Source organism: Typopeltis vanoorti, chromosome 4, assembly GCF_054136105.1.
Source record: "Typopeltis vanoorti isolate ZY-2024b chromosome 4, IOZ_Tvanoo_1.0, whole genome shotgun sequence".
In the NCBI taxonomy this organism is placed as follows: Eukaryota; Metazoa; Arthropoda; class Arachnida; order Uropygi; family Thelyphonidae; genus Typopeltis; species Typopeltis vanoorti.
The window spans coordinates 137726623-137740394 of NC_143552.1; the positions used below are offsets into that span (position 1 = coordinate 137726623).

At 36.9% G+C, this 13772-nt stretch overlaps 1 protein-coding gene across 2 annotated transcripts in view; it reads right to left on the reverse strand.

Moving 5' to 3' along the window:
• Nucleotides 1-12387: 12387 nt before the first annotated feature.
• The window catches only part of LOC150107706 (ubiquitin-like modifier-activating enzyme 6), a 701981-nt gene continuing 700596 nt past the window's right edge, over nucleotides 12388-13772 (reverse strand). For both annotated transcript variants that reach the window (XM_090391479.1, XM_090391480.1), the window contains exon 36: nucleotides 12388-12648. In XM_090391479.1, the coding sequence (XP_090247605.1) occupies nucleotides 12531-12648 (118 nt within the window). In that variant the 3' untranslated portion in view covers nucleotides 12388-12530. The remainder of the gene's footprint in view (nucleotides 12649-13772) is intronic.

The following is a 13772-nucleotide window of genomic DNA, read 5'->3' on the forward strand; positions in this document are numbered from 1 at the left end:
CAAGGTAAAAAACTTTCTACACACACACAAACACCCTGCTTGGAAAGAAGTCAATGGACACCCCCATGGGCAAGGTGCATCATGTTATGTAACGAGTCACGTGTTTGTAAATGGTATAAATTGGAGGAATATGCTGCTCTCAAGGCAGTGAAACTGTGTCCAGATGAAAAGGTGCAAGAAGGGAACTTCTTGCAGTTTGAAAGAGGCATTGTGCTAGGATGCTATGTTGCAGGCCTATCTGCTCAGCAAATTGTTGACAAATTGGGACATCCCAGAATCAACAATCAGTGATAGGATAGGGAAATGGAAGTGCAGGGAGTCAACCGCAAGGGCTACCTGCAGAGGATGGCCCACGACACTCACCGAACATGACCGTGAGGTGCTACGAAAGATCATATTTTTCAATAGATATCTATACAAAAAAGTCTAAATTCGTTAAAAATGAACATGCGCAGTATACATTTGAAAGGTATGAGAAGTAAATCAAATGTAATAACAAAACTAAGGTAGAAGTATTACTTAATATTTATTGAACATTACACTATTCAAATCCAAAAAATTCTTCATCAGACCAAAATTTCATTTGATATTTCTTCAGCTTAATAATCATTGTCACCAGACACCACTGCATTCCCTTGTGCTTTAATGAAACTATTTCTAACACAGTTTTCACTTACAGCAGACCAACTTTCTAAATCCACGTAACTATATCTTTATATGACGTTCTTTTCACCTGCCCTGTTTTGTTATATTCATGGATGCCATTCATCATCCGGTCTTCCCACTTAGCCCACATATTGTCTTTGAATGATTTATTTACTGCAAGATCAAGGGGTTGGAGTTTTTTTTTGTTAAACCACCTGGAATGACAACCAATTTGGAATGCTTGCAATTGTTTTAACTTCTGCTGTTGTGTGTGCCCTACACGAATTTAACACTAACACCGATTATGGGTTGAAAAATGCCATTTTTCTCTTTCGCCACACATTCTCCAACCAAAATTTCATAACCTCGGAATTTATCCAACCTTTATCATTAGCAGTAACAATAATATCTTTGGAATCACAACCTTTTGGAACGGTCTTTCTTTTGAAAATCACCATCGGTGGCAGTATGGAACATCTACAGTTATGTAGAATACCATAGTAAAGTTAGACCTTTCGTGTCCTGTTGTAGCAATGAAACCTCTTTTGCTCCCTTCAGATTCACAGTCCTAGAACTAGGCATGTCAAAACTTACGGGAACCTCATCCATATTCCCAAAGTGACAAGCATCAACTCCACACAAGTTTTCTCTCAGAAACAAACGAAATTTAGCTACTTTCGCTTCCCGGTCGCACAGCAAATTTTGTCCAACACTAGTGGAGGAGCGCACACTTAAATTGTTTCTCTTCATAAATCCCAAAACCCAAGATGGGTAGGCCTTGAAATCCTTTATATTATCGTTTTGCACAATTTTTTTTTGATTCCTGCAACAAACAGGCAGTAGATATTCTCATACCTTTAGCTCTTTCACTAACAACCCAATCATACAGTTTTTTCCTATGGTTGGCCACAAGCACCTTCTACACCTCATAACATGTTTCCTTGTATGTAAACATTTCAGGACTGTTTCAGCCTTTTGCCATTCATGAACACTACTTTCTCCAACACTGAACAATCTACCAGCTTCACGATTCCCTTTTTCCATTGCTACTTCTACCACTTCAAGCTTGAACTGCGCTGTGTAGGATTTTCTCCGAGAAGTACTTCCGTCTTCCATGGGTAATTCAGATCTAATAACAAAATATAAACAAATAATGATTTACTTTATGAAATATTTTAAAACAGGATGCAGGGAACAATCGACCACTACTACAAGCAATGCATATAGTTTTAAAGAATTCCTCCATCCTCTGTCTGTACTTCCTAACTGTACCGCAAGTTGGCTCATGCACGTTATCCATACATCAAAAGGAGTGATGAAAATGTTGGGGGTGCACGTTATCTATCAAAAAATACGGTATGTAAAAGCCAGCATTCAGAGGCTGGCATGTTGAATGCAGAGTTCCGGGCATCGACTGGAGCATGAATCTGCACAAAATCATTCTGAACCGAGGTTCACATCGTGGGTTTCAATGGTAGGACCATAATATGCAAGCCCCACATTACCCGAAACAATATGCAGTGTCGTCTTCAGTGCAAAGAGCTTGTAGAGTGCTTGTGGAAGCTTGGAAAGATGGAGTAACGAATCACACTTCATACTCTACAAGGCAGATGGATGGGTGTGGTAGATCCTCGGTGTATCTCTCTTACCAGAGTAATTAACCCCAACTATGAAATTTGGAGGTGGCGGCGTGATGGTATGGTCCTATTTTTCAAGGTTTGGTCTTGGACCTCTGTGGTGCTACTAACATTGAACTCCGAGAGGTATCTGAACATTGTGGACATTTTATCCTGCCTTGTGGCATTTCTATGGAACTAGCCATTGTTTCTTTAAGCAAGACAACACACCATGTCATAAAGCTGCTACTGTAACTGCATAGTTTGTGGATATGAACATCACCACACTTGATTGGCCTCCACAGCACCCTGATCTCAACTCTAGCCCACACTTGTAAACCTACCAATAGTTCTTATTTTCCTGTTTAAACACATTCTCTCCTCTGTCCAACAGCAATCTATCAATCTTTACCCTATCACTCTTCCTCAGATGAAATCCATCCTTAGTAAACAGCTCTCTCTCTCTCTCTCTCTTACCCTCAAATTTATTCTGCAGATTAACCTACATAAGGCACCTTTCTTCTTACACATTCTTGCTGTCATGCCATTCATAATAATTGCCTTCCTTCTCAGCTCTCTATCACACTTGGGAAATATACTAACTTTACCCTTAACACATTTTTTTATATACCACTCTAATACCACCAAATTCCATGCTGCCTCATTTGTTCATCTGCATTTCCCCCCTCTTTTCACAGCCTCAGTTACTAAACTACTATTACTACTTCTCAAACACGTCCAGATTTTAAATCTGTTAACGTATTTTATTCTCCAAAGGAAATAGAAGAGGCTGTTTAGCCATGATTAACTTTTTGAAACTGGGAAGGGAGATACCAAAGTCCACTTTAATCATAGATTTAATCAAAAGCCCCATCTTGTGAGCCCCTCAACCTAACACCATGTATAATTATTTGTCTGAAATGGTGTGAGTTCTACTGTCAATTTTTATTTTATTTGAGGGATTAAAAACCTGAGTTCTGTGAGATTTAAGTAGACAAACAAAAAAAATCATCTTTTGCATTTCTAAGCTATTTGTAGAAGGGTGTGGTTCTGCTAACGACTTTTATTCCCCTATAGGTGGTAGGGCGAGGCCATTTTAGCCCTATCTAACTTTTGGAGACCGTGAGGGGGAAGTTCAATCTCCCAAGACTATCACCAATATACATGGAATCTGGTGAAAAGAGGCAGCTAAAAAGTGCTGCAATCTTCATTATCGTCATCATCATGATCAATTTCCTGATATTTACCCCAAGGGGTGTTCAGGTTACAATGACAGAACTACATAATTAAGTTTAGATTATTATTAATCTCCTATCAACAATTTTCCTCCAAATTAGTCTATTATTTGTAAACACTCCAATATTGTCATATCTAACATTTCATTCTTCTAAGACAGTTCTGACTGAATCAATCCACCTAGACCCTGGTCTTCCTCTGGGTCTCTGTCCTGCTATCTTGGCATCAAACACCTGTTTTGCTAACCTTTCTTCATCTATTTCTATTTAAGTGGCCATATACCTTAGATTATCTTTGCTGACATATTTGTCAATGCTAATAATATCAAGTTCCTTTTGAATATCTTCATTTTTAATATGATTCTGCCATTCATGTCATCCATTCACTCCAATAATTTTTCTCAGAACCCTCATATCTGTGGTCTCTAGTCTTTGATCAAGTGCTTCATTTCTAACTCAATTCTCAGATCCACACCTTAAAATTGATTTGAACACTGTTTTGTAAACTGCTAGTTTGGTGTTTTGGTTAATTTCTATCTTATTTCATATAAATTTATCCAGCTGGCTACCCACCATACACAGCTTTGCTTATTCCGTTGTCTATTTCCAGATTTAACTTACCATCTTCACTAAATAGCTGAAATATTTTACTTGCTCTATTTGGCTTTCCATTCAGAATGCAGCTGAAATTTTCTATGTTCATGCCTATTTTCATAGTTTTGGTCTTTTTATTGCTGCTTTTCATGCCAAATTTGTTATAGCTGTTATTCAATTCAGCTTGAGAAAACTGGAGACTTGCACTAGATGTGCAAGTCTCCCTTTTGTAACTCTACAAAAAGCAAAGAGCTAAGTTGGACATCTCCAATTCTAATATCAGGCCTAATATCAGCACTTACTTTCATAATGTTATCCATATAAATGATGAATAAGAGTGGAGATAATGTGCATCCTTGTCTTATCCCTGATTTTACACCAAACAATCTTCCTGTATTTCCTTCAATTCTAGCTGCAGACTGACAGTTTAAATATAGAGAATGCATTGCTCTGTACAATGTTCCATTCACCCCATACAATTGTAGCATTTCGAAAAGCTTTTCTCTGGGCACCTTGTTGCATGCCTTTTCCAGATCTACAAAATTTAAGTAGTGAGCCCTGGTATATTCAATACGCAGTTCTTTCAATATGCTACAAGTAAAAGAAAAACTGTACATGGCAGAATGATTTTAAGGAATGCCGATGGTAGGGAGGTCACTGAATCAGTCGATACAGTGGAATTACTGAGTGAGCACTTTGCAAGAGTATATCATCCAGGTGGTGACATTGAAGGAATGAAGGAATCATTAGTTTATATGGGAATTGTGGTGAATGAAGTGGAGGTGAATAGTCTACAGAACCTTAATGTGAATACATCTGTGAGATTGGATGGTATACCAGCACAGGTCTTACGTGAAGCAGCTAAAGAATTGTCAGTGCCCTTGAGCATATTGTTTAATCTGAGTCTCGGATCTGGTTTAGTCCCAAAGGGGGGGGGGGTGAAATAGTTCCACTGCATAAAGGAGGATCCAAGACTACTGCTGCAAATTACTGACCGATCAGCATATCAGGAGTCTTTGTCAAGATCTTGGAGAAAGTAGTCAAGGAAAAAATAGAGGAATGGATTGATGAAAATGAGATAATGTATGGGGAACAGCATGGTTTTGTGAAGAGTAAATCATGCCTCCATAACTTGCTCAGGTTTTATAACACAGCGACGGCTGAACTGGATATGGGGTTACAGTGATACTGCTGGACTTGGCTAAGGCCTTTGACAGGACATGGAATTCTAATCCGTAAACTGCAACATATGGGAATGGATATAGGGTTGGTGAGATGGATAGGAGGGTGGTTGATGGAGAGATACCAGAGAGTAGTTTACTCAGGAGTAGAGTCCAAAAGATGGCCTGTGACTAGTGGTGTGCCACAAGGTTCTGTTCTTGGACCACTGCTGTTTAATTTGTTCATTGACGATATAGGGAAGGAACTGAGAAGAATGGTTCATTTGTTTGCTGATGATGCAAAGTTGGGTAGGGCAACAGTGAATGCAGAAGATGTCAAAATTTTGCAGGATGATTTGGATAGATTGGAGGTCTGGGCTAAGGAGAATGAGAGTCCTTAGATTCCCTCTATGAGTCTAAGGACTCCTTGGAGTTGTCCATAATAATAATAATAATAATATTCCCATGATTTCTCAACTATTTGTCTTAAAGTGAAAATCTCATCTTGACAACCGCTATTTGGCCTGAATCCAGCTTGTTCTGATCTAAGTTTCTCTTCCAAAATCTTTCTCAACCTCTTTTCAAATATGCTTTGCATAAATCTTACCTAGAACAGTTACTAGGGACATTCCTCTGTAATTCTGACATTCAGCTGTATTCCCTTTTTCATAGATAGCTACTATGAGAGCTCTACTCGAATCACTGGGAATTCAACCTTCTGTGCAAGCCTTCTGAATTATGCAATGTAATCACTGTAAAACTTTTATACCTCCATACTTAAGCATTTCTGGTTGAATATCATCTACTTCAGCTGCCTTTCCACGTTTCAAGTTTTTGATGGCTTCTTCTACCTCGAGTACTGATATATACTTCTCTTTGCATTTCTTTTGAAAATTTTCTAGTAAGATTCTGTCATCAAATTGTCAAATGAATCTGTTTGGTTCATTTAACAGTCTTTCAAAGTAATTACTCCAGACATCTAGGATATCCTAATCTTCAGTTTTCATGTTATCTTTATCATATTTGATTCTTTTTACATTACTGTTTCTTCCATTTCTAAGCTTCTTCAATAACCTCCAGAACATTTTGCCACCTTCTGATGTTTATTTTCTATATTCTTACCAAAATCTTCCCATGACTTTTGTTTAGTTACTTTTACACAAAGCTTAACTTGCTTACATTTTTCTCTGTATTCTTTTATGGTATCTGCCTTATTTGCTAGGGACTTTTGGTATGCTTTCTTCTTTTCCACGACTGCTTGTTCACCTTCTTGTGTCCACCATGGTGTTATTTTTTTTATCTTTGCAGACAACGTCACAATACTTCACTAGCTGAATCAACCATTGTCTTCTTCAGAGTTTGCCAATGAGACTCCAAGGTTTGGTTCTTGTTTTTAAACTGCTTCAAATTTTTTTTCAATAATGTTTGCATAGTTGAGTCTACAATTTACCTGTAAAAGCTTCTCAACTTTAATTCTTTTTAAAACTTTCTTACATACTGCTCCTTTCACTGTGATACCCATTTTTATTCTGCTTAGTACTAAGTAATGGTTACTTCCGATTTCGAATCTGCTGTATACGCTTGTATACTGAACTAATATGATGATATCATTATCAACAATGATGTAGTCAATGAGGCTTTTCTTATTTCTTGTGTCTTCAAGAAGAGAACTTGTCCCCCGCCCCCGGAAAATTTTCAGTGGATGCCCATGACTACTTGAAACTGCTTTCCAATCAAGAAGTTTATCTTCATGTTTGGGCATTGAATGCTATTGTTACTCCTTCCTTCCTTCCTTTCCTTGATCATTATTGCCTGAATATAGCATTCTATACTTATTATTTAGTAATATACCACCTGTTTTTTTAGTAATATTTAGTAATTATTTAGTAATATACCACCTGGCCAATTATGTCCACATGTTATTTTTCCAATTCTTTGCAAGTTAATTTTTTTTTCCATTAATACTCCTTATATTGATGATGCCTATCTTCAGTTCTTCTAATGTTGGGTTTCTTCTTCTTCTAGAGGTTGAGTTGGTGTTTGTTGCAGTAGCTGACTTTTCACCGTTCAACTCTGGTTCCCTGACAAAAACAGCAGGGGCCCCTTGTTTAACCAGCTGACACCCCAGCCAACACAAAATCTCATCATATTGTACCATCATATGCATTTATGATTTAAGCCAATAAAAAGTACAATTTGGTTAGCTAAGTCCCAAATTGTCAGCCCATCCTCGTTCATTTAGTACCCAGTAGACACCTACTAATGGGGTGTACCATGTGAAGGTGAGGATTGGACATTAGGTCAGAAGCCCCAGTCGGTTCTCCACATTTCTGAAAGGTGATGTGGAGGTCTTCTCCTCCCAGTTATTTGGCTTTTACCCTTAAGTGATCCCCTGCCATCTTGTAGTCCTAACACTAACACTATGCTTATTATCTGAAAATAGTGTGGGTTCTAAAGTCAATTTTCTTGAGTTTATTGGACAAAAAACACACTTCCCTATACCAGAGATCAATTAACTTGGTTCCTTGTCAGCAACTAGAACTGAACTTACGATGCTCTTTCTTCGGACAGCCTAGCACTGGGGACGGTGCATCTACTTCTACCGAGTTACACAGGTGCTATGCTATGGTTCTTCTGAAATCTCAATTTGTTATATTATAAACAAGTTTCATCATGACGAGAGGAATCTTTATATGGGCTTTTTCGATTAAAGGCTAGTTAGCTGATCTCATACAGGGGTATCAGTGTTTACTTCTCTTGGAAACTCAGGTTTTTCATCCCATATGCAGACAAATCAGCCATGAGAACAAGTGCGATTTACAGACAAAAAATAGTCATTGGTGGTGGGCAGCAGATGGTGCTGTGTGCAGTAGAAGAATTAAGTGGTAGATACTGTGAGTTGTGTGTAGTTGGAGGATTAAGTAACAGGAGAGATGTGATTAGCAGAGTTGAGTAGAGTAGAGTACAGTGCTCTCCTGTGATGAGTCCTTGGAGGTGTCATGTAATAATGATAATTGCAATGTGGGTAATACAATTTAACTTCATTTGTTCATAAAAATGGAACAGCATCCAACTTTCCAAATTTCCATGCAAAATTCCAGTATATGTAATGCCATATTGAACTGAACAACACTGAACTGATGGCTACCTCTTCACTGTACAAAGAAACTTGTGTATGAGGAAGAAGTACTAGAGCTGTTGCACAAACTGAATAAGAATTCTGCAATAGGAACTGATGGGATATCATCTCATAAGGCATGCTTTGTAACAGGGACAAAAGAAAACTCATCAACAAAAGTAGTAAAAAATAAGCTCAATACTGCAGAAAATTAAATGGATATAGATCCATAATTTTTTTTTTTTCGTTCAAAGGAATCAGCCTGCTTGGTTATCACTGCTTACTGAAAAAAATCCAAATAACAAATGTTATTTGTATTTAGCTGATCCCGGAGCAGAGCTGACTACTACCGGGTGCGTCCCCAGGTGACGGATCGGGGAACAGCCTTCAGATATGGAGGCTAGCTGCGATATAAGCAGAGCAATCTGGCGAATAAGCAGCCGTGGACCAACAGCGACTGAGCTATCAGGGCATGGGGGAGCAGAAGTGGTAACTCTGTCTCACATAAAACCTCACAAAGCCCAATGACAACTCGGTGACATGGCGAGTAGTGCCGCCATTAAATAAGTACCTACTGGGTTTACCGCCCCTGACATTGGGAAGCAGCATTGTCAGTACTGACACAAGGTTGAAGCCAAATGATGACGGAAAAGCTTGTGATCAGAGATTTGCAGATGGCAATATGATTATATTGTGTACGTCTGTAATACTGCAGAGCAGAAAGCAAACGGAGAAACTACTGCTCTACCTTATCTCCAGAACAACCACCATGGTGAGCAAACCCTTACAATTGGCCCCAAGTTCCCGGCGTCCCTTAAATGGGACAGGGGTGCGAAGAATCTCCGGGCTCAAAATGGTGTCCACTTTTAAAATTGCAACTTGGAATGTCAGAACTCTGTATGAAGCTGGCAAATTAAGAAATGCCACAAGAGAAATGAAGAGGCTGGGCATCCGAATTTTGGGAATTTGCGAGACAAGATGGCCAGGATCTGGAAAGTGTCAACAAGATAATATGACAATGTATTACTCTGGGAATGATGAGAACAAACATCGACATGGTGTAGCTGTAATAGTAGATGAAGAAATCAATAAATCAGTAATAAATTGGATTCCATTTTCTGAAAGGATAATGCTGTTACAACTTAAGGGAAACCCCGTTAACATAAATATCATCCAAGCTTATGCACCCACAGCTGACAAAAGTGAAGAAGATGTTGAAGAGTTTTATGAACACCTAAAAGAGATTAAAAACCTAACAAAGAAACATGATATAAACATAGTGATGGGTGACTTCAATGCAAAAGTGGGAAGAGGGGGTGATGGAGAAATTGTTGGCGAACATGGCTTAGGCACCAGAAATGACAGAGGAGATCGCCTAGTCCAATTCTGTCAGGAAGAAGATCTAACAATAGCAAATACCTGGTTTAAACTTCCACCCAGAAGACTGTACACTTGGAAATCACCTCAAGATAACCAACATAATATTGTCAGAAATCAAATTGATTATATACTGATAAATAAAAGATTCCACAGTAGTATAAAGAGTGCAAAGACTTATCCTGGAGCAGATATCTCATCAGACCACAATCCCATAGTTGCAGAAATACGTCTTAGATTAAAATCAGCTAAAAAATCACAAAAGAAGAAAAAGAAAATTGATGTAGAAAAACTGAAAGACCCGAACATAAATAAAAACGCCAAGACACAGCTTAACCTACGATTACAACAGATTAACATAGAAGAAAATAAAAGTGTGGAATCTCTTTGGAATAGCTTAAAGAATGCCATCGTAACAACAAGTATTGAAGAACTAGGTTATGTGAATAATATAAAACAACAGGAATGGATGACAGATGAGATTCTTTCTCTTATTGATACAAGAAGAATGTATAAAAACAAAGACCTAGCCAGGTATACAGAAACACATATCATCATCAAGAAAAAAATAAAAGAAGCCAAGGAAAATTGGATGAAAAATTTATGTACTGAAATTGAACTGCTTCAGAAACAACATGATAATTTCAATCTGTATAAGAAAATCAACGAAATTTCCGGAAAACTGAGGAAAAAGCAAATAGTGTCTCTAAGAGACGAAAATGGAAAAATAGTTCTAGAAGAAGAGAATAAAGCACAGATTTGGATAAAATATGTAACAGAACTTTTCAATGATACTAGACAGAAGCCTATAAATATAAAAGATAACATTCAAGGACCAGCAATCATGAAATGCGAAATAGAGAATGCTATACAAACAAGTAAAACAGGAAAAGCCAGTGGACCAGATGGTGTGCAAACAGAATTTTTAAAATTAATCGAACCAGATAACATCAAACTTCTTGAAAAACTATTTAATAAAATATATGAAAGTGATGAATTTCCATCAGATTGGCTCAAATCTACATTTATCACTATCCCAAAGAAACCCAAAGCGAATTCCTGTGGTGACTTCAGACTTATTAGTCTAATGAGCCAAACATTAAAAATATTTTTGAAAGTAATTCAGAATCGCATTTATAGAAAAAGTGAAGAAACTCTAAGTGAAACACAATTCGGCTTTCGGAATGGTTTTGGTACTAGAGAGGCCCTTTTCTGTACCCAAATATTGATACAAAAATGCATAGAAAAACAGAAATCTGTCTTTATGTGTTTCATAGATTTTGAAAAAGCATTCGACAAAGTCAGACACACCAACTTAATAGAAATCCTTCAACAAATAAGGCTAGACGAACAAGACATAAGACTAATAACAAATCTGTATTGGAATCAGTCAGCTACCGTTCAATTAGACAACATTACCACCAGTGATATTAACATCAAAAGAGGAGTGAGACAAGGATGTGTGCTCTCACCACTCCTGTTCAACATATATGCAGAGGTAATCTTTAAAAAAGCATTGGAAGAATGTCCAGAGGGAATCACAATAAATGGAAAGATTGTTAACAACCTACGATATGCAGATGACACCGTGCTAATTGCAGATAACATTATGGATCTCCAAAAACTCGTTGACAGAGTATACATAGAAAGCCAAAGAATGGGAATAAATATAAACATCAGCAAGACAAAATACATGATCATCAGCAAACATCCAGCCTCATCAATGAAACTGACACTCAATGGGAAAAATATTGATCAAGTGTCAAGATATAAATATCTTGGTTGCTGGCTTAATGAACGGTGGGATCCAGAAATAAATATAAAGACAAGGATTGAAGTTGCACGGCAGTCCTTCATGAAAATGAGAACACTATTCTGCAATAAAGACCTAAACATAGAAGTCAGATGCCGAATGCTGAAATGCTACGTGTGGTCTATTCTGCTCTATGGAGTTGAAACATGGACATTGAAGGCGACAACCATCAAGAAAATCGAAGCCTTTGAGATGTGGCTATACAGAAGAATGCTAAAGATATCATGGACAGAAAAAATTACCAATGAAGATGTCTTAAAATCCATTGGCAAAGCTAAACATCTTGTACAAATAATCAAGAAACGAAAAACATCATATCTTGGACACATCATGAGAAACAGCAAATACCAACTTCTACAAACTATTTTGGTAGGAAGAATTGACGGCAAAGGAACTAGAGGAAGAAAAAGAATATCATGGTTTGACAACATCAAGACGTGGACAGGAAAGAGCAGTGCACAACTGCTCAGATTAACACAAGATCGCAGTTTGTTCGCCAAGATGGTCGCTGACCTTCGATAGAAGATAGCACAATAAGAAGAAGAAGATTTGTATTTAATATAAGCTGGATGAAAATTTCTACTGCTATGTGAAGAGAGGAGAGCTCTTTGTTCATCACAACAATGAAATAAAAGATCATGGTTACTATGCTTGCTAAACAAAACAAAATTTTGTCTATAGTACACTTTTAACCACACAAAGCAGTGTTTGAATCTAATTCTTTGTTAAGTAACAACATTGGCATTACCATTATGCTAATAAGTATAGTAACATGCACTCACAATGTTTTAATTGCAAAAAGTGTAAATAATTAAAAGAAATTAACTACTCAAATAGTAACATTTTATTTCAGAAACAGGCCATTTGGCCAAAGTGACAAAATTAAGTTATATGTTTCAAGTCGTATAGTACAAAACATACACAGATAAAAATAATAAATATTTAGGAACAAGATAAGAAATTGCCGGAATGTTATCTAAAATAATATCTGACTGGTGGTCCAACAGATTCTTCACCTGTTAAAGGCTCAAATGCAACAGAAAGATCAACATATTGCTGGAATATTGTTGGATTAAGAAGTGCAAGCATCCTAAAATAGAAATATTACATTTCAGTTCTTATTGTCACATACAAATACCATAGGTTATAATTATACACTACAGTAACAATGAATTAAAAACAGCATAAAAAAAAAAACCATTTAGGCAATATATACCATATTTACTCGAATATAACTCACCCTCACATATACGTTGCACTCCTGATTTTGCTTTATGAAAAAATAAATTAAAAAGTTTTGCATATAGTTTGCACATGAAAAAAGTTTAAAACTTTAAGAAATGTTGCTATGGCAGTTTCAGATATTATGGAATTCAGTTGAAGAGAATCAGCATTTCAAATCAACATTCATCGGCAACTTTGTCGTTGAGTTGTGTGATCGTTTGTTAATACTACACCAATCATATGCAGAGAAAGATGGAAGCATCCAGTAGAGGAAATGTGGGAGTGAGGACAATGACTTCTTGATCTTGTACTGCATGGGGGTGGATTAAGATCAAGAGACCATCATTAGAACTGTTGTGCAAATGGAGTTGAGAGCTTGGGACATGATTTTGCCAAAAATAATTAATTGAATTACAGAAACGTTAAAAGATTCAAATATATTATGTGATGAAGGTGAGCAGCTGATCGTGTAAATAATGTGGGCAGTTATAAATTATAATGAATACTCAGGATTTAATTATAAACGTCGATTTAGTTTTTTCCTGAAAAAATTTGGTTTCTGAAAATCCCCACTTATATATATATCTCACACTATGATTTTTTTACTTTCATTTTGGAGAAAAGAGTGCAAGCTATATTTGAGTACATATGGTATTACAAACCGAATTTCTCTTTTCTTACTTTCCAATTTTTAAACTTGAAGTATGAAAATATTTAAGTACAGGTGGAGCTCACTAGAGCAAACTAGTCAAGGACCACAAGATAATTTTGTTATAATGACTAATTTAATAAGGTTAATTTTCTTTAGAATGGGACTGACTGCACCTATGAGGAAGAGCTCGATAAATTATGCACAATCTACTCGCAAAACAATGTACTCTCTCAGTACCCCCGCTACCATTTTTTCAATTATATGTCATATTCCATCCTAACAAGTCAATAGAAGTTCCGGAAAGTGATTAGCAGTGCTGCATCTGCATTTTCTTAAAG